At 36.8% G+C, this 23,927-nt stretch overlaps 1 protein-coding gene across 5 annotated transcripts in view; it reads left to right on the forward strand.

Moving 5' to 3' along the window:
• Nucleotides 1-23,927, forward strand: part of LOC127448111 (pleckstrin homology domain-containing family M member 3-like) — a 69,269-nt gene that overhangs the window by 26,681 nt on the left and 18,661 nt on the right. For 4 of the 5 annotated variants that reach the window (XR_007898458.1, XM_051710410.1, XM_051710411.1 and 1 more), the window contains exons 4-6: nucleotides 254-399; nucleotides 715-908; nucleotides 19,123-19,186. Coding sequence is in view for 4 of the 5 variants with exons in the window: in XM_051710410.1 (XP_051566370.1) it covers nucleotides 254-399; nucleotides 715-908; nucleotides 19,123-19,186 (404 nt within the window). In the remaining variant the exon portion in view is untranslated. Of the gene's footprint in view, nucleotides 1-253; nucleotides 400-714; nucleotides 909-19,122; nucleotides 19,187-19,812; nucleotides 19,909-23,927 lie in introns of all 5 variants that reach the window. The other variant, XM_051710413.1, reaches the window with a different exon arrangement.

Below are 23,927 nucleotides of genomic sequence, written 5' to 3' on the forward strand. Positions count from 1 at the left end.
GTTGTGTCGTAAACCTTAACACATTAGCACAATATACAATAACTTCATCCTCTTCTGCTAATGATTGTCAAGTTTTAAAAGAGTTGAGCCCACATCTGTAGATTAGGTGGTCATTTATCTTTTCTTTAGCTGAGCCTGTGGGCAGTTTGGCAATCGCGAATGATAAACTTGATCTCTTCTGTCCCAGGTTTGATTTGTGTGTTTGTAGGTGAGGTTTCTTGCATTTTATTGTTGGTTTGTTTTTTCGATTCAGGGTGTCAGAGACCTGTGGGTCTGTCACGGGGCAAGGCCAAAGTTTGTTCTTACAGTGGCTGGTACTACTGCCCAAGCTGTCATCAGGACAACCTCTTCCTCATTCCTGCTCGTCTTCTGCATAACTGGGACACTAACAAACACGAGGTATGTGTAAAGACTAAAATCATATCTTCAATATCATTAATCATTTGGAAAGGCCACAACAGATGTGAAAGGAATGGAATATGTCTTTGGGTTATTAAATCTTTGAAATTTCTGGGCAAATGGAAAACAGTAGCATGATAATTACTTCAATTCCAATAATTGCAAACCGCACTGGTGTCCTTTTCAAGTTCAGACAGCAGCTTTAACATCAACCAAACAAATCGAACTCGGAAGTCAAACAGACTCCGCAACAAAAGCTAAAGGGTGTGAAAATGTCCTTTTAAAATAATTAAACACACTTTTTGTGTGGCTCAGGTGTCGAAACAAGCTAAGGAGTTTCTGGAGTTTGTTTTCGAGGAGCCCTTATTAGACGTCCAGCAGTTGAACCAGTGTCTGTATGAGCATTGCGAGGCGCTGGCAGCCATTCTCAAGCTGAGACAGCAGCTCCAGTCTCTCAGGGCCTACCTCTTCAGCTGCCGCGCCACAGTGGCAGAAGACCTCCGTCGCAGGTAAGTGAAGACGGAGAGCAATTTAGGTTGAAGCAAGACTGTGTGGCTAAAGAAAGATTAAACAGTTTAAAGTTGATTTTGTGATACAATGTTCATGGCTCAACTTAACTTATTAAACATCTTTATAAAAAGATATATTCACCTGAGAAGCAAAATGTAGCTTGTTGTATTTTTAGATATTTGCACTGGAAGACGAGACAAAAGTGCTGATTAAGAACATGATTTTTTGCAGTGCACATAAGAAAAAAAACTGTGGTTGGTAATTTTAAATCTCAGTCAGAAGGCCCCTTCACATTTAAGTAGGCAGTTCTCTGTAAGAATAAGGAACAATATGCACCAGAGAGTAAAAATCTGGCTTGTGACACTGATTAGCCAAGTAGGCAAAGTTGTCAGGCGATGCTAATTTATTGGTCTTCTTGAAGTCTTGTCAACATTAAAGCTCCTTAGTTTCATTCAAACTAACAATATTTTGCTGCACTTTTTACAATAAGATCAGTGTTTTCCTCGAAGTGTAGTTTATTGTATGGTTTTGAAGTGTTAATAATGCTGCTCAACTTAAAAAAAAAAAAAAAAAAAAAAAAAAAGGAAATTCTATGATTTTCGAGTGTCCAGTTAGAGAAGTAAATATCTATGATTTTATTAAAAATTTTACCCATGTGAAAGTGGGGTTTCTCACTATTTAAGGGTACAATACACTTACAATAACAGAGTCATCTACAAAATTAATAAAATGCTACAATGACCAGGTTACTGTGACTCATTTATATATAAAACAAATAAACATGAAGCTCGAGCAAAACTCACTGGGGAGACTGTAGAGGATGGGACTGGTTGTTTGACCTGTACCTATGTATGCAGGTTTTTCTTGTAAAGAACCATTGTGAGAGATGTGCTAATTATTTACAAATTGCATTGTTGTTTAGAGCATCAAAACAGTTGGTAGCATAAGGAAGTCAGTAGGATAAGTTATCTTCAGAAGGATAACTTTACACTTTGTCTGAAGCAAGTTCATTGATATGAGTGCACAAGTTTTTAAACATTTCCCAGTTGTTGTAGTATGGCAAGCTATTTTGACATTTATTCCTTAAAACTTACTAGTATCTATTTTTATGTTACTAGTACTTATTTTTAGTGACTAGTAACTATTCCATTAGATACTAGTACTTATTTATTAGATACTAGTAACTATCCTATTAGATACTAGTACTCATTCAATAGATACTAGTACTTACTGATTAGATACTAGTACTTATTCAGTAGGTACTAGTACTTATTCAGTAGGTGCTAGTACTTATTCATTAGACGCTAGTACTTATTCAATAGGTACTAGTACTTATTCATTAAATACTAGTACTTATTCATTAGATACTAGTACTTATTCCGAATGTTGCTAGTAAGATTTTTTATTTTACTAGTAAGATTTTTAATTCTACTCAAGTTGCCATTCTGACTATGGCAAGCTATTTTGACATTTATTCCTTAAAACTTACTAATATCTATTTTTATGTTAGTAGTACTTATTTATTAGTGACGCGTAACTATTCCATTAGATACTAGTACTTATTCATTAGTTACTAGTACTTATTCATTAGATGCTAGTACTTATTCAATAGGTATTAGTACTTATTCATTAGGTACTAGTATTTATTAAATAAGTACTAGTACTGATTCATAAGATACTAGTTCCTATTCATTAGATACTAGTACTCATTCAATATATACTAGTACTTACTGATTATATACTAGTATTTATTCATTAGATATGAGTACTTATTAGATACTAGTACTTATTCCGAATGTTGCTAGTAAGATTTTTTATTTTACTAGTAAGATTTATAATTCTACTCTAGTTGCCATGCTGACTATGGCAAGCTATTTTGACATTTATTCCTTAAAACTTACTAATATCTATTTTTATGTTACTAGTACTTATTTTTAGTGACTAGTAACTATTCCATTAGATACTAGTACTTATTCATTAGTTACTAGTACTTATTCATTAGATGCTAGTCCTTATTCAATAGGTACTAGTATTTATTAAATAAGTACTAGTACTTATTCATTAGTTACTAGTATTTATTAAATAAGTACTAGTACTTATTCATAAGATACTAGTTCCTATTCATTAGATACTAGTGCTCATTCAATATATACTAGTACTTACTGATTAGATACTAGTATTTATTCATTAGATATGAGTACTTATTCAGTAGTTACTAGTATTTATTCAGTAGACACTAGTACTTATTAATTAGATACTAGAACTTATTCATTCAGCACAAGTTCTTATTCATTAAATACTAGTACTTATTCATTAGATACTAGTACTTATTCCAAATGTTGCTAGTAAGATTTTTAATTCTACTCTACAGTTGCCATTCTGACTATGGCAAGCTATTTTGACATTTATTCCTTAAAACTTACTAATATCTATTTTTATGTTACTAGTACTTATTTTTTAGTGACTAATAACTAATAATTATTTTACTAGTAAGATTTTTAATTCTACACTACAGTCGCTATTCTGACTTGTCATTACATTTGACAGGTAAAAAATGAATTGTTACTAGTAAGATACAAACTATTACTAGTAACAATAGGAAAAGACACTAGTGTCTAATAATTAGGCACTAGTATCTAATAAATAAGTACTAGTATCTAATAAATAAGTACTAGTATCTAAATAAAAAGTACTAGTATCTAATGAATAAGTACTAAATAAGTAATAAATAAGCACTAGGAACTATCGAAATATATATTTGTCAAAAGTGAACAGTTGATATCAAAAACAGAATAAGTACTAGTATCTTAAATTTGGAGATATCCAACAACAAAAGGGACTAGTAAGAATGTGGATGGGGATACCTTCATTCAAACTGATCATTGCATAAACATGAGAACCTTTCAGCTATTAACATATTTGTGGTATTTTACATAGATTTACCACATCTATATTATCATATAGATCGAAATGGATCGTTTTGATATGATTATAGGCTATAGCTAACCTGCTCTAGAAATGTTTGCATATCATTAATGAAAACACAAAGAAAGAGAAATTAGTTGAATTTGGCTGTTTGTTGCATCAGTTATATTATGTAAGATGTAGTACCCCATTGTAATGAAGGGCAAGACTCGACTGACTTTTGATTTTGAAAATATGGATGTTATATCATTAAATTAATCATCAAATTAAACGTTTACCCATCTCTGAATGGAGAACGGGGAGACACTTCAAAATAAAAGTCCCTATTTGTAGGGATAAAGGGGTGCATTCAACCAAAAATATATAAACACAGTGTGGCATATAAAAGACAACTATTAAAGGTCTAAAACTAATCTTTCCCAATGGGTCTTTTACATAAAATGTGCAATATAATTTTTTTAATAATTTACTTTACATTTGTCATGGTTAAGATTGCATTAATTGTCAAGTGATATTGTAGTATTTCTGATTATGTACTGAATAGAATTCCCTAAACAAAAGCAATCTGTGCTACAGATAAGCCCTCACTGCATTTTAAATCACATTTGTAAAAGTAAAAACAAAATTCAGGTTCATAGCATTGAGTGAATCAACATAAAATGCCAGACCATAATTTTACAGTGTGGGTACATACCAAATTGTACACTAACCACTGTTAGTGTAATTATAATAATATTATTATTATTATTTCTATTAAAGAGTAACTACTTGCACTAGGTGTAAATAGCAGCTGCCACACAGTGGCACTATTTACACTCAAATAGTCTGGTGGAAACACAGAAATTAAAGACAAACTGCACCCCCAAGTGCCATCTTAATGGTGAAGTTTCAAATCAATGTTTTATGAAGCAGAAATCCTGGGTTGGATTCGCCACTTTTCCCCGTCCTGTTTCCTGTCTCTACTCTTTATATTTCCTTTAATACTACTTATAATAATAAATATAAATGAATATAAAGGTTGAATGCCTGGCAGTGGTTTGGTCAGTGTGAAGGTCAGGGAGTTGAGAGGAAGGGATGATCTGGGTAAAATTAACCATGGTTTTCTAATAATATTGTGGTAACCATGATTTTTGGCAGAAGCCGTAGTTTTCATGCAATTAACCATGGTGTTACTACAGTAATATTATAGTAACCATGTTTCATTTTGTGGTTAATTTGCTATAAAATACCATGATAATATATGGTTACTGCAGTAAAACCATGGTTAATTTTTGTAAGGTTAAGGTTAGGTTTAGGGGTAGGGGATGGTGTGGGACTCTAAATAAACACAATAAACATGCTGCACTGATGCTCCTATACTGCATGTTAGTATATAATTAAGAGTGCAAATAATATCTTACACTATTCACACTTAGTGCAAAGAAGATGCTTTTTGTTGCTATATTGTGTAAATAGCATCTAGCCTATCTCTATTTGCACTTATTACTAGTATCTATTTTTATGTTATTAGTACTTATTTTTTGTGACTAGTAACTATTCCATTAGATACTAGTACTTATTCAACAATTACTAGTACTTTTTCATTAGGCACTAGTACTTATTTAATAGATAGATACTGCCTTTGTATTATTAGCTGCCTTTGCATTATTATTATTAATTCATAAAGAAAATGCATTACTTTAGTCTTTTATTCTTTATTTGTATTGGAGCATGGCAAGAATAGGAAAGCTAGAGCATGACATGACAATAAAATATAGTAAAACATTGAAGTGAAAGATACAGATACAGCAAATTAAAAGCTATGGTAACAAGGATAAAAACTGACAGACAGGAAGAGTAGTGCATTATTCAGCGCAGGGACTAGGGTTGCAACGGTATGATATTTTCACCCTACGATAACCTTCTCAGAAAATATCATGGTATCACGGTATACGGTATTACACAATTATTGTTATCTGTTACAGTGACCCTTAAAGGAGTGAAAACAGAAGGTTTTTTTGTTGTTGTTGGTTGAACAAACGCTTTATTATAATTGAAACTTGAAACCATTTTTTAAAATTGATTTGTAATAAAAGTCTCCCTTTTGAAAATAAATAAGAAAGCTAACAGAATTATAATAATAAACTGAATTATAAACATGATAAAAAAATAGCATGTAACTATAACATGTTATATAACTAAAGCATGTTAGTTTACATGTTAGCATAGTATGTTAAATGAACAATGAAAAATAACATCAGCTGTGTGAGCTTTTAAAGTAATGTCCTATGATTCTTAATAATTAACATATACTGTAGGTGCGGGACAGCGCAGCTACTGTCTGTACCTCTAACTCAGTGGTTCTCAACTGGTTTTGCTTCAGGACCCAGATTTTACATTGGAAATCAAGTGGCGACCCACCATAGTAAAAACGTAACCTGTATTTAATGTATTCTGGGTTGCATTTCCTTTTATGTTGCACAGTTTTGTTCATGGCTTTCAAGTACAAGGACATGCATCAAGTGACATTATTTTTGTTGTTGATGTCAACAACAAAAGCGACAGGAAGTTTTATCTCCCCTCTTTTAAAAATTTAAGAGCATATTTACTTATATGAGCCCATTATTATCCCGTTTGTTTCCTAATTTCAAACAATTAAAACAGAACATACATATTACACAGGTCAGTGTAGCTAGTCTTAAATAATAGTAATAATAAAAACAAATTAAAGTATTTATGAAAAAATAAATACTAGCTGAAACACATCTTGAAACTTTAACTACAACTGCCATTGTTGATATAAAATGAGGTCTAATAGATTCTACCTTTAGATTATTTCATATGAAACTATAACCTTTTGTCAAAACATAAGTTACTTTTACTCATGTAAAACTGTGAAACAATTTTGTAAAGGTGATGAAGTGTAATGATTTTATTTTATTTTTGGCGCATAGCACAGTGTAGCTCTTTTCCTCCTGTGCTGTGCAGGGCTGCCTACTGTTTGAGAGGTTCGACTTGACTTTCTCTGTAACACCTTAAACTAGAAAAGTCTCACTAGAACGCAGTTGTTGCACGCGCACGCCTGAGAGAAGAGTACATAATGATTGCGAGCTGGTTCCGTTACAGTCGTGCGAAAGTGCAGATGAGAAGCCTTTAGCTGATTGCAAGATTATCATTAAATCTGCCTCGGCAGTCCTAAATAGGCTATCACTTGGACGGTTGCCGAAATATCTTCAATGGGAGAACCATGTCATTGTTCTTTCCCTACTTTTCACACACCAGTTGAGAAACAATGTTTTAACTCACAAACATACTGTTATGTCAGACCCCCTCGCTTCTCTCTGACATTTTCTCTGCTGCATGTGTGTGGGGCAAGTTGACAAGTCTGACAGGCAGTCGAGGAGGAAAGGAGATGTGCATGCGCAGGTGAGATTCTCCGTCCGGTTGTATTTTTTTTCTCAATACCGTAGATAAGCAAATGTACATGGTGTGATAACTGTCAATTTTCATACCATGGTATACTGTGAAACCGGTATACCGCTGCAACCCTATTTGTCTCCCCTGCCAGGGGTGGAGGGAGCAGAGAGAGAGAGAGAGAATAGAGACAAGATTACTGTTCATTTATGTTAAGTATACTGTTTATCTACCAGTACAAAACTGAATTGAGAATAGAATAGAACCAATAATTTTTCAACTTACTTGCCGTTGTATAGGCCTACTTCATTATGGACTGAGCTCAACAACAAGCACTGACAGAATGCATATGTCAAAGAGGCGCTGATGCATATAGGCAGATTTTTTTCCTCCTAGGAATGATCCGAGGTCAGATGGATTGCAAATAATTATCGATTTATGAATTAAAAAAAAATGTTTCAGTTGATGTTTCAGTTTTCTACCGCTAGGTGTCAGTAGGCACACTGGGTGAAAAAGTAATACTACCCTTTTAAGAAAGAGAGTGACGTTGCATTTATATTTAACATACTATTTGCATAGTATGCAAATGTGCTCTGGAAATAATACTAGTACCTTTTATGTTCGCGATATCTGTGGGCTAAATAGTTACTAGTCATTAAAAATTAAGTACTAGTACTTATATTTTCTAGGATAGTAACATTTAAATAGATACTAGTCACTATTAGAATAAGTACTAGTATCAAATGAATAAGTACTAGTAATTGTTGAATAAGTACTAGTATCTAATGGAATCGTTACTAGTCACAAAAAAATAAGTACTAATAACATAAAAATAGATACTAGTAAGTTTTAAGGAATAAATGTCAAAACGGCTTGCCATAGTTGTAGTGCTGCAGTTCTGATTATAGTGCTTGGTTCAGGCCGGCACGGATACACGCTGAGTTTTTTCTCTTTCATTGCAGATTTGTAAGCGAATAAATTGTGGATTTTTTTATTTTCTATTTTTGTATTAAATCACCCTGAATAATTTGATTTGAATTATACAGTAAGTGCCTTCGCACTGTTTTCATGATAGTAACAGCTAAAACTGCAGCGATTACAAGCAGTGACTCCGAAGGCACTTAAAAGTCCAATAAAATTATTATGGGTGATTTCCTGTTTGGAAAACAATTTTATGTTGGGTGGGTTATTGTAATAAACGTTTGCAAGAGACCTAAAAAAAGTGGAAGAAAATGCACTGTAATACTGCAGGTCTTCTGCTACTGGCCACAACTGGTGCATTTAACCTGCCAATGTGTACACTTAAGCTAGCTTGCAGCCACCATGTAGTCATATAAATGTTGTACTTAGCACTAACACAGTTTTTGCCACCTTTAGAACCATGATGAATTTTTGAATGCCATTACAAGGAATATATTTGGTTGCTGGGAATGCAAACAAAATTCCTTTATCAGATTCCTAAAGGCCAAGTTCAGCGGGAATGTGAAGGAACTGTGTTTATGCGAAGGTCTTGGCCCTAAAAGGCTTGTCTAGGTGATGAATGCTTCATGCTCTTACCAGGGTCAGTCTCAAACCATGAAATTGCTCCCGCTCTCTTCATTCATTCACACCAGAAGAGAAGAAAGCTTGTACAGCTCTGTGATGAAATATCACATAATGGAAAGCTACCACTGCCGTTTCTCAAACTAATGGTTTCCTTCTTTTTTATTGACAGTTAATCATCAAAAAAGATAAATGTTCACTGAGGGTTAAGTGGAAGTTTGGAAAGAGAAAAGTCTTCTGAAAAGGGATAGTGTATCATTTATTCACCATTGCGGTCATGATGACTTTCCATCTCTAGTGGAACACAAGATGGTGGGCATTATATTAGAGTCAGTTACCATTTATTTTCATTTTAAGTACAAAATTGGTGACTGAAAATAAATGGTGAGTAAGGCTGTCAGTCCCTTTTGTGTTCCACACAAGAAAGACATTCATACAGGTTTAAACAACATGAAGGGAATTATTTTTCATTTTTAGTGAACTATCACTTTAAGAGAAAAGCTGCAGTTGAGCAAAACAAACCTAGCAAAGGGAACAGATTAAGAGAGAGATTCTTCTAAAATTTAAGAAGTCTAAGGCCCATGAAACGTTTCCCCCCCATTGAGAATAACATCTTTTGTGGTAAATAAATTTCCATCTTATTCTCTTTTCTATTGAAATCAAGTGGCATGCTAAAAACGTTTCACAAAATAAAAGAAACTTCAGATGTTGCCTTAATCGTGTCGCTAATGCACTTTTACCTACACGTTCAGAACACTTTGTTGTTTGAATCACTGAATTTTTGAATGGGCCTGTACCCTTTACTATGTATATGGTCCTTTGAACTCCATGGTGACGTAGGACCAGGATGGCCGTTTGAAGTGCAGAAGTGAGGGCTCTAGCAAAGGGAAACTCAGAAATCTAGTTTCCAAGGTCCATCTCCTTGGAGCTCTCCCAGCTGCCTACTGAGAGGTGACTTTATCTGGCCGCTGTGTTTACTGGGTGTAGCAGTAGTGACCTTAGCAAGAGGCAACGCTAGCGGGCTAGTGTTTATGGCCAGGCTATTAGCAGGCATCGGCTAGTGTGCTGCTTTTCCAAACAATACAGGATTGATGAGGGCGGTGGCGCTAAAATATTACCTTAGCCATCCATTGCCCAGCTCAGTGCTCATCAGTGGTTCTGAAGAGGCCCACGAGTGTTTACACTAAGCCAAAGAAGGAAGGGGGGAGAGCTGTCACAGCTTACACCGTTAAGCCTGATCTAATGCACCTCCAAGATCTGCTGAGGGAACCCACGCATTCACGCACTTGCATCTTAAAGGGTTAGTTGATCCAAAAGTGAAAATTCTGCTATTATTAACTCAACTTCATAGGGCTGCACAATTCATCGAAAAACTAATCGTGATTACTATTACGGCTGCCACGATTATGTTATTGTGAAAACTGATGATTACATCGTTCAATTTATGTCAGTTCCTGTTGCGTCAGTGGTTTCTATTCACATGTTTTTGCAGCAGTTGAGTGGGGTGGTTGGGTTGGGGTTGTTGTTGTTGTTGGGGTTTATTATATATACACTTTACATTAAGATTATATACGTTAACACATGCACATGTAACGTATTACATTCCAAATTAGGTTACAAGAAATAATGAATATTTTTTCAAGCATTTGTTCATCTCGGAATTCTTGGTTTGCTCATTTATACATACAATATTGTTCATTGTTAGTTCATGTTAGTTCTTGATGATGTTACATTACTAATTTTTAATATTAAACTGTATCAGTAAATGTAGAAATTGACATATCCCATGATTAAAAATGGTGTAAAAATATTGTTAATTTTTCATGTTCATTAATTGTGTAATCTTAATGTATACACATGGCACAAACTTATTGTAACAAGTTACTGATACATTTAATAAAAATGAATCAAACAATACTTCCATGGATAGACTACCTAATTGCAAATATTATCATACACTTTCTTAGCTATTCCTAAACTAACTTTTCTTCACTAAATAGTAAAAAACTTCCCTCTTTGTTCTCTTTCTCTGGCTCTTGTCTTCACTGGTGATTGAAATTTCAGTACAAAAGGAATGCTTTATTTATTTGTTGCAAATATCACTCCATGTTGCTATAATTCGCTATCATTATAGGGTTTAATTGAACTTTTTCTCCATTCAAACAGTGCATTTGTGAGTAGGGTTGTTTCTTACAACACTACAATCAGAATATTTAAAACAGAAAAATGTGTTGATTACATTTATTCATAATTCTTAATAATGTTATTCTGTATGACGTGAGAACATTTATCTTATTTTATTTTCAATTAGAGCGCTACAGTTTTGATTCTTTTTCTTTCTACTGGCCAATGATGATTCTGAGAAAACACGGCCACAGCCTATTATTGTTGCTGTTGTAACAAACATACACTATATGGCCAAAAGTTTGTGGACACCCCGTTCGAATTAACGAATTTGGTTACTCCATTAAATCCAGTAAAGACAAATCTTAATGTTTCTTTATGTAATGGCTTGGGCTTTGTGTGCTTCCAAATTTGTGGCAACTGTTTGGGGATAGCCCTTTTCTGTTCCAGCATGACAATGCCCCTGTGAACAAAGTGAGGTCCATGAAGAAATGGTTTACTGTGTCTGGCGTGGAAGAAATTGACTGGCCTGCACAAACCCCAGACCTGAACCCCACTGATCACTTTTGGGGTGAACTGGAACAGCAACTGTAAGTCAGGCCCCATAGACCAACATCAGTTCCTGACCTCACTGATAGCCTTGTGTCTGAATGAGAGCAAATCCCTGCAGCCATGTTACTACATACAGTATAGTGGAAAGCCTTCCCAAAAGAGTGGAAGCTGTTATTACAGCAAAGGGGGAAATTGAAGGTTTTGAAATCAAATGTTCATCAAGCACATATGGTGTCCACAAACTTTTGGCCATATAGTGTAATTTCCAAGCGTGTCTGATTGACAGGTAAAATGCAAGCTTTTATTTCAGCTTTGATGTTAGATTTGTGTTTATTTTTCATTATTTCAGCAGACAGCTTGCTTCATTCATTAGAATCATCAGCATTAAGTTAGAGAGGGTAAAGTTTATAATTCAACTGAACTGCACACAAGCATTTTAGACACATTCGCTGCACTCTGTCATGCACGGAATGAATGTGCGTCCTTGAATGAGCAGGGGTTTTTTCCACACATTCACTTGAACTGCTCAGGAAATGTCAATGGTATGGCCCATTTTAGGGATGGCCCAGATTGCAACTTAAAATCAAGCAGATTTTATAGAAATGTACATATTTAGGGCCCAAGCACTGAAAGTGCAGAGGCCCTATTGTTTTTCTAAGGATTAGTATTATTAGGGTCCAGGCACTGAAAGTGTGGAGACCCAATTGTTCTTCTAATGATTATTATTTTTATTAAGGCCCAAGCACTGAAAGTGCAGAGATATTTGATATCTTAAATAGTGTTGCCATGGCACCACATTCATTGTTATTATTCCTTCCTATATTTGGGTGTTTTTTAAGGCACTTGGCATGCTTAAAATTCCATGAAATTTTGCACACACATCAGAGTCGTTGGCCATTAGGGCTGGGCAAATGTTCACGCATCGGTGTGTAGGGGGGGCTCTGTAGTGCCCCCTTTAAAATGGGCATGTAAGTTGGCCGCTGTAGCACCCCCAAAAATTGTACATATATAGTTTACCTCAAGCCGGACAACTTTCATAATTATTGTTATTAGCTCTGCCCAACAGTTTTAGATTTTTTGAATATTGTAGTCTCTGAACTTTTAAATACTCCTCCTAGGGATTCATGAGACTGTCACCACATTTAGCCAACATTATGCCAAGACATTGAAGATGCTAAATTGTGAACATATTTTTTTATATATTGAACGGTGCTGCCATGGCGAGGCATTAAATTAGTGGTGAAAAAGGAAGTGTCTCATCTCTTCTGTGTACAATGTGTGATTTAGATCAAAATTGAGATGTATGTTTAGTCTTGGAGGTTAATCACATGGATGTGACTATTTTGGGTTACGGTTATAGCGCCACCACCTGGCAGCAGGAAGTGTGGCTCTTACAACAGACTTTAAAATAGTCCTCTTATATTTACCCAAATTGCTTCAAAATTGTTTAGAATAATGTCAAATGCCAAATGCATGTGTCCACCTTGCATTGTTTTCCGAAAGCCACCGGGTGGAAATGGACCCATGGTGCTTAGGCCCGTCATCGCTGCTTGCAGCTATATTTACAATTAAAGCTACATATTATGAGTACATTCTACGACCCCCTCACCAACATCTTGTTTTGAAGTTCTTCGAAGGGGTTATGTTTCACTGTGGCACATGAAAATGGATACTGAAAAAACATCACCTGACACTCGAAAAGAAGCTGTAGAACAAAAGCACTGTGGAATTATTTAGAGGTAAATGCACTGCAAATGAGCAATGCAACAAAACTAATACACTCCCGTTCTAATCAAGGCATAGATGTGTAAATATTTGATTTATTATACTGATTATACTGCTTTGTTTTTAATGAGAGCATTCGCGTCAATGGAGTGTCAGTGAGGTTGCGCTGGTCTGCGGGGCTCAAACAGTATAGATCTGCAGTGAGTGACAGCAGTCATTGTAATGGGAGAGTTTGTCTAGTTGCTCGATTTCTGTGTACAATTGATACAAAATTTAATAACAGTTTAGTTTTGTCACGTTAATAAGTACTGTAGGACAATTAAAATTTGGTTTGCATAAAATAGCTGAATAAAGTAATTCAGCTTAACTGTTCTAAACTTGTTTTGGAGGTGTAGCCAACATGAAGAATATGACATATTTCATGAATCACCGTCATTATCACAGCCACAGAGGCCATTTATGATCTAATGATGAACTTACATGAGCAAGATCACCATTGAAGATCTAAGGGGATGAATGGGTACCCATCTTGCCACCCCAGCGCTTACTGAACGCAGTAAGTAAATTGTTCAATTTAAATCGGCTAAGTTTGAAAATGGAATATGTCATATTATTTACTGTACATGGACCAATAATTTAAGAAGAAAAACACATATTACATGTCTGATGGTAGTTTTGTTAATTGGTAGTTGATCATTAAGCCCTACACCTTGCTGTTGTTTCAGTTTGGAACTCTCAAACCTGTATGATTTTCTTTCTTATGTGGAACACAAAATAATATATTTTGCAGAATGTCCAGAGTGTTCTTTTTTTTCCATTTCTTTTTTTTACGGAGACTGTCAAACTCTCAATAATGACCAAAAAAACAAGTTGTTATTTGCTTAAAATCCTCCCTACCACCATATTTTTAAAATCTCATTAAATTGTAATATGTTTCAATTTGACTTTCAGTTTGACATCAATGGCAAAACACTAGTAATATAACTATTGATGTTTGATATCATTGATGTTAAACCTTGCACAGCGCCAATGAGGTTTGAAAACTTCCCAGTGAGTAACACACAAAGCAACGTGAGCCTTATGGGCTACTTTAATGGTTTTATCCTGCTTTTTTATTTTTGTAACTCAACAACCCCAGTCTCTATTTAGTTTTGTTGTCTGTAAAAGAGCACTTTGGACATTATGTAATATTTTCTTTTTTGTGTGTGTGTTCTATGAAAGAAAGAAAGTCATTCTGTTCTGGAAGAACAAAAGGGTAAGTAAATGACAGCATTTACATTTTTGGTTAACTATTCCTCTGACAGAGAGACAGTGCACTTTGCACTGACTACATTTATATTCTATTTAGATATACACAAACTTTGACATACAGTTGAATAACACTTCAAGTAAAAAGGTTTCAGAGGTCATACAAACTTGTGTGTTGGTAAGTCAAGCGCAACAAATGGGTAACATTACACCAAACTGCATTCAACCAACAAAAGTCCTTAGATTTTACCAGAAATACTCCCTTCTTTTAGCAGAAGCATTAGCCAACAAGCTCAGCAGCAAAATCAACATTGCCCTTTGATTATGTACATGCCACCCATTGATAACGGTGGCAGCATTTGGCACTCTTCTGTTTGACAACAAGCTCCATATCTCTTGGTTACCACCACTGCAAACACTCCTCCGAGGAGTATATTTACCCTGAGAAAGGACAAAAGATTCAGAGATTGTGCTCTGCCACTAGTAGAGATGCATTTAAGCTTGAGGAGGAAGGAAAGAAAGATTTACTGTCATCATGACCAGAGGTAAATAAACACCCAGAGAGACGAAATGAGAGCGTTTCATTTCACACACAGTCCTGACTTGAACAAGCTTGACAAAGCAAGCCAAATAAGCACAACAACAAATCCACAAGGATTAAGTTTGGATTTCATCTTGACATACAGGAGATAGCGCATTAGACCATGGAATCCTGTCAAGTATAATATCTCTTCTTTGTCAGCCTTCCTAAGATAAGTAATTCCTTAGTAATACCTCACTTTTTCTATCAGATTTGTGGGTATGTGGGCTTTGTGTTCTGTGGATTCCAGACACTTTTATTAGGCTTTGGTACCCCTCAAAGGCCCCAAATCTCTCAAGTAAAAAGTGATGTGTAAACACTTCTGTGGAAAAATTATCCTTAAGGTGTCTCATCATGCAGAGTTCGCTCTTTCTCATTAATGCATTTGGAACACAAAGCTCTCCTACCTCTTAGAACAGTACAGCATGGCCATTTCAAGGAAACACATTCTCACTCCCTCTTCGGTTGCAAAGAGTGTCCATTTCTAAAACCTCAGATAACTCTTCACAGCTCTTGAGAAAGTATCATTTTTGACATGCCATATGTCAAACACATAGTAACAAAGCAGCTTTCATCCACTTTATTTGTACTTAATGACACCTGCTGCAACTTTAGTCTATTGACCCTAAGCTTTCCATAAACAAATGAAAAGAGAATTCATCCCCAGCTTAGTAAACATTCCACCTCCTGCCTCTGTGCCTCAGTTTAGACTTAGATTAGTGCAGTAATGATGGCTTGGCTTAATGAGGCCTGGGGGATGAGCTGTGAATGGGCTGTCTGGAGTAACGCCATGCTTTTCTTGTGCCAGCGATGAGATTACTGCAGTGAATGAGAAAAACTGAGCCCCTCCACAAACTCCAAAGCAAATGACAGAGATGATGTCCTGGATGGGAATCAGCAGGGACATAGTGATACAATATATCGATATTGAGTTGTGATACGATAATATTGTGATTTTCTTATATTTAATGAATTGTGATTCAAAATTGTGATTATTGCAATCTTTTTCTCAATCGTTTCTTATTCAACCTGATCTCATAGAATGAACGTTACTCTATATACATTTTTACAAACTGACTTGTATGTGCCACTTTCTATGTTTTGCTGCAGCAACTGTATGGTTTAAACACGAGTACAATTGCTCTTATTGATTTTATAAAAATGTAATTTTCGCTCTATTACTCACCTCCCGCTATGTTATGATATCAAAACACTTTTACTTTAGCACATGATTTGAAAAACGAAACCTTTTAAACTTGTGTTACAAACCCACCTACATATACACACTTATTCCTATGTCATTAGCTTGCTTGGTAGTTCACATGATAGAGAGTTGGACTTTGAGCTCGACAGCCGCGGTTGCTTCAGTTAATGTGTGTTTTCTTTTTTTTTTTTTTTTACAATTTGCATTTAAAAAAACTGTTGGTTAGGGTTAGGTGTTGGTTAGGGTAAGAATGTCTGTTTTGTGAACTACCATTTATCTTTTTGGACACTATTGTTTACACTTAGGGTACATTTTTAGGTTAGGGAGGTACGTTTTATTAAAACCGCCATCTAAAATTAACCATAAGATCTTCTGATTACATCCTCATTTCGCTCGGTTTTGGCGCCCCCCACTGGACATTTCACTTGAAAACTGCAGCCAAACATGTAGTGAAGCACGTAATTTCAGTTTTGCAAAAACGTTGCAATGCTCACGTAAATTTTATGAGGCCAGGCTGTTCTTAATCTTTTTTGGACATTTTGCATAACAAATGCTGAACTTCCTGTTTCACTCCAGCATAGAGCCATAGATGTAGCGTAGAGCATAGGCACATCAGTGTCAGTAAAAGCTGAACAGAGGATCTTTATGGCTGTCTTTCCAAATTATCAAGTTAAAGCCGTTCTTAGCTGTCTTAGCTTATTCTGAGCTTGCATTTTGGTCAAATATAAATTTGTTTGTTGAACTAATGCCACAGTACATTTCGTTTTCTCACACACTTGCCCTAAGTGGTGGTGGATAATATACAAAAAAAGAGGGAAAAACATAACAAAAATGATTAATTCTTGGTGTTAAAATATGAATTTGGTATTTTGAGATAAATTATCACAATACTTTGAATTGTCAATTTTTTCCCCCACCTCAAATGTCCAGCAATTCATGCTGTGTGTGTAATATGGCCCACATGCATCAATACGAATGTCTTAATGATGATGACTCAAAATACAGCTGCCTGCAATTTAAAATCACACGTGCCTCAGTCCACATAATATCCCTAAATTTACTAAATTTACAGCTCAGAACTACTCGGCATAGTTTCCCCCATATCAATCATGTCATTTGGAGCCCTTTTACAGAATGCCTAAGAAATCCCTCTCTGCTGTCTCTTAGCTGCATTTGTGGCCAACAAGGCTGTCTCAGATTCTGGAGGAACTTTTAGTGGGGAGGAATGAAGATGCACTGAGAAGTGTCACTGGTTTCCAGTACCAAACTGCCTAAATGATCCAATTATCAGGCCTCTTATGGTAAAGAAAGAGAGGATCCTGTTTAATTAGACAGCTTTATAACATGAGGATGCTTCTCTGGTGTGGGAATACACCATTGGCAATGTGTCTGAGTGAATTATATGCATTTGCAATGATGAACATTTCATTAAAATGAATCATGTGTTCTATTAGGGCAGTTGTAACTGGTTAACTAGTTGAGCTGTAGAAGGTGCGATTATTGTTGAGAGCCCACAGTACTCTGATAGAACATGTAGGACCCCGACGCAAAGTAGTCTTGTATCATCCGGAAGGGGTTCATTTTGCGATAATGAGCGGCTGACTGTACATTACCTGGTTGTTACATGGCTCCTTGCCAATGAAATAAATAAATGGACATGAAACATTGATTTGAGCTGAGATTATTTAAATATTTGAAAAGAAAGAGTGCGACGAGACAAGGAACTAGCACAGTATAAGAAAATGGTGATGACAAGTCAAATATATAGTTTAGCAGTCATTATACAAGCATACAGTATTTGACCATAAACAAATTGAGTATTTTAGGGAATGTTGTAATAAAATATTTTTGCTTTACGATCAAGACCGGTGGAATTTGTTTTCACACATTTTTGCCATAAAATGCATCATGACCTTATTACAGAGACAATCCCATTGGTATAACCTGTGGTTTAGTGTCTTACTGATGGTCACAATGCTGATCGCTCATGGCTCACTTTATGTTGAAATCGAACCAGCAACCTTCCTTTGATTACCAGCCCTGAGTCTTAACAGCTACACCACACACACACCACTGCTGAGAGTCCACAGTATCTTTTTTTTTCTCTCTCTCTCTATTTCTTTCCTTTATGATTTCTTTACTGTAATGTCAGATATCAGTCTTTCATTTCCTTTCCTCCTCAACCGCCTGTCCTATCTCACAGCAGACCTGTTGCTTTCCCATCCCCTCTTTTCTGGATGATTCTGTGGGCCCTTGAGTTTGTAATGTGAGCAGGCATGAGTGAATGAGAGAGGGAGAGAGTGAGAGTAGGCTCATGGGAGGAGAGAGGTGAAGAGGGCCATAATAGCCAGCCAGATGGAGAGAGAGAGAGAGACAGAGCTGCCCCACTTCACCCATAATAAGGGGTAGTGCTTTTAGTGATATTACAGCCTTTTTTTCAATTCAATTGAATTAATCCCTATTTCCGAGCAATTTGGACACATGTAGTCATGGATACAGAGGCAGGATGGCTGGATGCTAGCGTTCCCCCTGGATTTGTGTGCAATATGTGCGTGTGTGTAGGTTAGTGCAGTTATTGGTATTTTTTTTTGTCCCGATACCATTTTTTTGAGAACGAGTACTGATACTAAATTTTTGGCACTCGCCGATATCGAGTCCGATACCTGTTTTTTTTTTATTTATTTTTTTATGTTTACGTAATGGCATTTGTACGTCAGATGGTATCGGTTTTTGGTATCGGAGCATTTTAACGAGTACAAGTACCAGTACATGAGCGCGGTATCAAACCCAATACCAGTATCGTATCGGGACATCCCTATTTTTATTTTATTTTTTACAGATATATGCAGATTTAGTTATGACTTAAGGTAATATTCATATGCTTTTCATGCTAATGGTATTTTTCTGGCTGTTTCTGCAGAATCTTTCCGAGGGAATACCTGTTACAGCATGTACATCTCTACTCACTGGCAGACCTGCAGCAGGTAAGGTTATTTCTCTCCTCTCTTAAACATCTCTTTATACACAGCTATTCATGTAAGTAGACCCACATGGAATATTTGCTTTTTTCAAATTTTTTGCACTGATTGTTGGGGACAATCTAAGGAATGGATTTAAATATGGAAAATGGAGCTGATAGTACACTCTTATTGGTCAAATAAAAACTTTACCAAATTAGCCAAAATATTAAATAAACAAACACGCAGGTGTTCAAAATGACAGCTGTTCTTAGCTTTCTGTGGAATTCTGCTGTCGCAGATTCAGTGCAGGCCTAAATATGTACATACAGTATAGTGGCCCCAAAAATTGTCATCAGTCATCTACAGAATGCCAAATGTTGGTCCCTTTGTTTTGTAATCAACATTTTTATTAAATCATACAATAACAAAAAAATGTAAAACATATATATATATAGATTCAACATTTAAACCCCACAACCCCCCCTCCCCCCCAAAAAAACAACCCTGTGGTCAAACATAGGTAAATATATTTATATTTATATATATATATATATATATATATATATATATATATATATATATTTACATTTTACATTTATGCATTTGGCAGACACTTTTATCCAAAGCGACTTACAGTGCACTTATTACAGGGACAACCCCCTTGGAGCAACCTGGAGTTAAGTGCCTTGCTCAAGGACACAATGGTGATGGCTGTGGGAATTGAACCAGCAACCTTCTGATTACCAGTTATGTACTTTAGCCCACTACGCCACCACCACTCCGTGGTGGACATATACACACACACACACACATACACATAATAATCATACTCACTTAAAACTATATTACGCTACTCTCTCTCCACGCCCCACCTGAGAGCCCTCCAAAAATTCCAAATACCTGTCCCATTTCCGGATAAACAAAACCAAGTCACCCCGTCCTCCCGATCACACCTCCTCATAAGCCGCCACCCTCCCCATCTCCATGCACCACTCCAGATATGGGGGCGCACCAGCTGACCTCCAACCCCTCAAAATAACCTGCCTGGCGATCATCACACAGGTCAGAACCCAATACTTTATATGACTATCCCCCACATCAATGACTGCCCCGTCGCCCAGAACACAAAGTCAGGGGCAAAACAAAACCCGAGTGCCTACCACGTCAGACACAATTCTGAACCTTCAACCAGAATTTCGGGATCTCAACCACCAAAAAACTTGGGCCATGTCTCCATCCTCCGATTGGCATCGCCAGCAGGTGGGTGTGTCTTTAAGACCAAGCCTATACAATCTAGAGGGGGTCCAATAGAATCTATGCAAAATTATGAATTGCATAAGACACACCTTTGCATCTCTAGATGCAGACTTAACGTTTTTAAGAATCCTAGCCCACACTCCCTCCTCCAATACCAAGTTGAAGTCTTTCTCCCATACTCTCTTAAGAGAGGTTAAAGCTCCGTCCACCAGACTCTGAATTAACAGGGAGTAATACACTGATGCCTAAGAACCGCCTTAAGTGCCTCCCAAGCCACGCCCACAGAAGATACTGAGGAGCAGTTGGTCACCATATAAATATTGATTTCAGTCTTTAACATTTGTTGGAAATCAGGATTTTGCAACAGGGATACATTAAGGCGCCAACTATACGATTTCTTTTTCTTTTTTCTTTTTTAACACCTCTTAACTCACCAGGGCATTATCTGAGACTAAAATGTTTCCAATTGAGCAATCAACAACAGATGAAATGAGGGACGTAGATATCAGAAAAAAAAAATCTATTCTAGAATAAATCTTATGGACTGATGAAAAAAAGGTTTAGTCCCTACCAGATGGGTTCAAAAGTTGCAAAATATCTGCAAGACCAAGATTTTTACACATCCTGTGAAGTGTCAATGTTGCTCTAGGGGGCTTACACACTTTTGCTTCACTATGATCAAGGACTGAGTCCATCAAAAGATTAAAGTCTCCTCCCAATATTACACTGAACAAAATTATAAATGCAACACTTTTGTTTTTGCCCTCATTTTTCGTGAGCTGAACTCAAAGATCTAAGACTTTTTCAATGTACACAAAAGGCCTATTTCTCTCAAATATTGTTCACAAATCTGTCTAAATCTGTGTTAGTGAGCACTTCTCCTTTGCCGAGATACTCCATCCACCTCACAGGTGTGGCATATCAAGATGCTGATTAGACAGCATGATTATTGCACAGGTGTGCCTTAGGCTGGCCACAATAAAAGGCCACTCTAAAATGTGCGTATACGCAACGTTAGGTGCGTAAATATTAGCCAAAATCAGACTTTGCCCCTGAATATCTGCTAAAACAATAATGAATTTCCATAATTTATCTTTAATCTGTTTGAGACATTTGAATTGTAGATGTTTATTTATCAATATAATGACCCCCCTACTCTTACTTCACTTCACTTTTATTGTCACACAACCATATACACAAGTGCAATAGTGGGTGAAAGTCTTGGGTGCAGTTCCGAGCAACATAGCAGTCATGACAGTGATGAGACATAGATGAGACATATACCAATTTACAATAAACAGATTTACACATCACAATTTACATATCTAATATACACATAATTACACACAACACAATATACAAATCATAATATACAGTATACAATACACACAATATAGAATATTGTACAGTATACAATACACACAATATAGAATACACATTATACAATAAAAATAGTATATATAGTATATATAAAATATACAGTAGGTTGTATTGTACTGTATTGACATTCAGGCTGTCGGTTGATAGTCAGTTGCCAGTGTATTGTTAAGAGAGAATATAATTTAAGACAGTCCAGTGTGAGATAATAAGATTAATAAAGTGCAGTGCTGATGTATATTGATCGTGAGAGATCAAGAGTTCAGAAGTCTGATTGCTTGGGGGAAGAAGCTGTCATGAAGTTGGCTGGTGCGGGTCCTGATGCTGCAATACTGCCTGCCTGATGGTAGCAGTGAGAGCAGCCCATGGCTCGGGTGGCTGGAGTCTCTAATGATCCTCCAAGCTTTTTTCACACACCACCTGGTATATATGTCCTGGAGGGAGGGAAGCTCACCTCCGATGATGTGTCTGGCAGTTCGCACCACACTTTGCAGGACTTTGCGGTTGTGGGTGGTGCTATTGCCGTACCAGGCAGTGATGCAGCCAGTCAGGATGCTCTCTACAGTGCTGGTGTAGAACCGTGTGAGGATGTTGCGGTTCATTCCAAACTTCCTCAGCCATCTCAGGAAGAAGAGACGCTGATGAGCTTTCTTCACAACGGCCTCAGTGTGGACGGACCATGTGAGTTCCTCAGTGATGTGGACACTGAGGAACTTGAAGCTGCTGACTCTCTCCACCGGTGCTCCATTGAAGGTGATGGGACTGTGTTCTCTGTCTTTTCTCCTGAAGTCCACCACAAGCTCCTTTGTCTTGCTGACGTTGAGGGAGAGGTTGTGCTCCTGACACCAGAGTGTCAGAGTGTGCACCTCCTCTCTGTAGGCCGTTTCAGCATTGTCAGTGATCAGACCTACCACCGTCATATCATCAGCAAACTTAATGATGGCATTGGAGCTATGTGTTGCCACACAGTCATGTGTGTACAGGGAATACAGGAGTGGGCTGAGAACACAGCCCTGTGGGGCTCCAGTGTTGAGGGTCAGTAATGAGGAGATGTTGCTGCCCATTCTAACCACCTGGCATCTGCTTGACAGTAGTCAGACAGAAGTACTTGAGCCAGCACTAAAGAAAACATGTCCACCCCGTATCCTCCCAAATTTTTCAGCTTCCTGCGGGGAAAGATGTGTTTCTTGAAGAAACACTATATCACATTTCTTATGTTTAAGAAAATAAATAACCTTAAATAACCTTCAAGAAAAGAAATTGCCCCAGCCCATTCACATTCCATGTGGAGAGAGATAGTCCACTCATATTAACATTTGACATTTTGATATAATAGAAAAAATAAATTGTGTGTCAAAAATAAGATTGTACAGACCACATTTCAACATTAGTGCAACACTCAAACCCCGAACATTGATGTAAGAGTTTCTTACATTCCTTGAACCGATCACGTTTCTCTCTTGTCAAATTCGCAAAGTCCGGAAACAAGAAAATATTGTGATTCTTCCAAGAAAGCTTTCCTTTGCTCCTCGTCTGGCGCAACACGAGATCTTTATTGAATGATCTCAGAAATGTGGCCAGAATTAATTGGAGCCTGTCTCCCTCAGCAGATCTGCGAGCAGGGACTCTGTGAGCTCGCTCGATTTTCAGTTTATGGCCTGTTGTGTTGAGCAGTTTCGTGAAGAGCTCGTCCAGGAATTTCACCATATCTTTGCCCTCTTCGTGCTCAGGAATTCCAACAACCCGTATATTGTTCCTTCGGTTCCTATTTTCGAGATTTTTCCAAAATGTGTTCCAAGTCTGTTTTGAATGCGGGTGGATTAGCGGATAATTCCCTCTCCGATGACTCCAGATAATCGATCCGTTTCTCAACATCTGGCACTCTTGTGACCAGCTTAGAGAATTTTGTTTCCATCGCCGTAATCGATCGACATATTACAAGTAATTGCATTAGTTAACATTTTTAATTGTAGCTTGAGTGTCCAAAAACTTTTTTGGGCCACTGTGTATACACACCTCATCCCAAGTGGAACCCTGAAAAAAACATGATCACTTTCACAAACATTTTTATAGGCACACACCTGTAGCACACATCATCACCATGCAGAGTATGTGTCTGCTCGGTCTCATC

The sequence above is a fragment of the Myxocyprinus asiaticus genome, chromosome 11, assembly GCF_019703515.2.
Source record: "Myxocyprinus asiaticus isolate MX2 ecotype Aquarium Trade chromosome 11, UBuf_Myxa_2, whole genome shotgun sequence".
Taxonomy (NCBI): Eukaryota; Metazoa; Chordata; class Actinopteri; order Cypriniformes; family Catostomidae; genus Myxocyprinus; species Myxocyprinus asiaticus.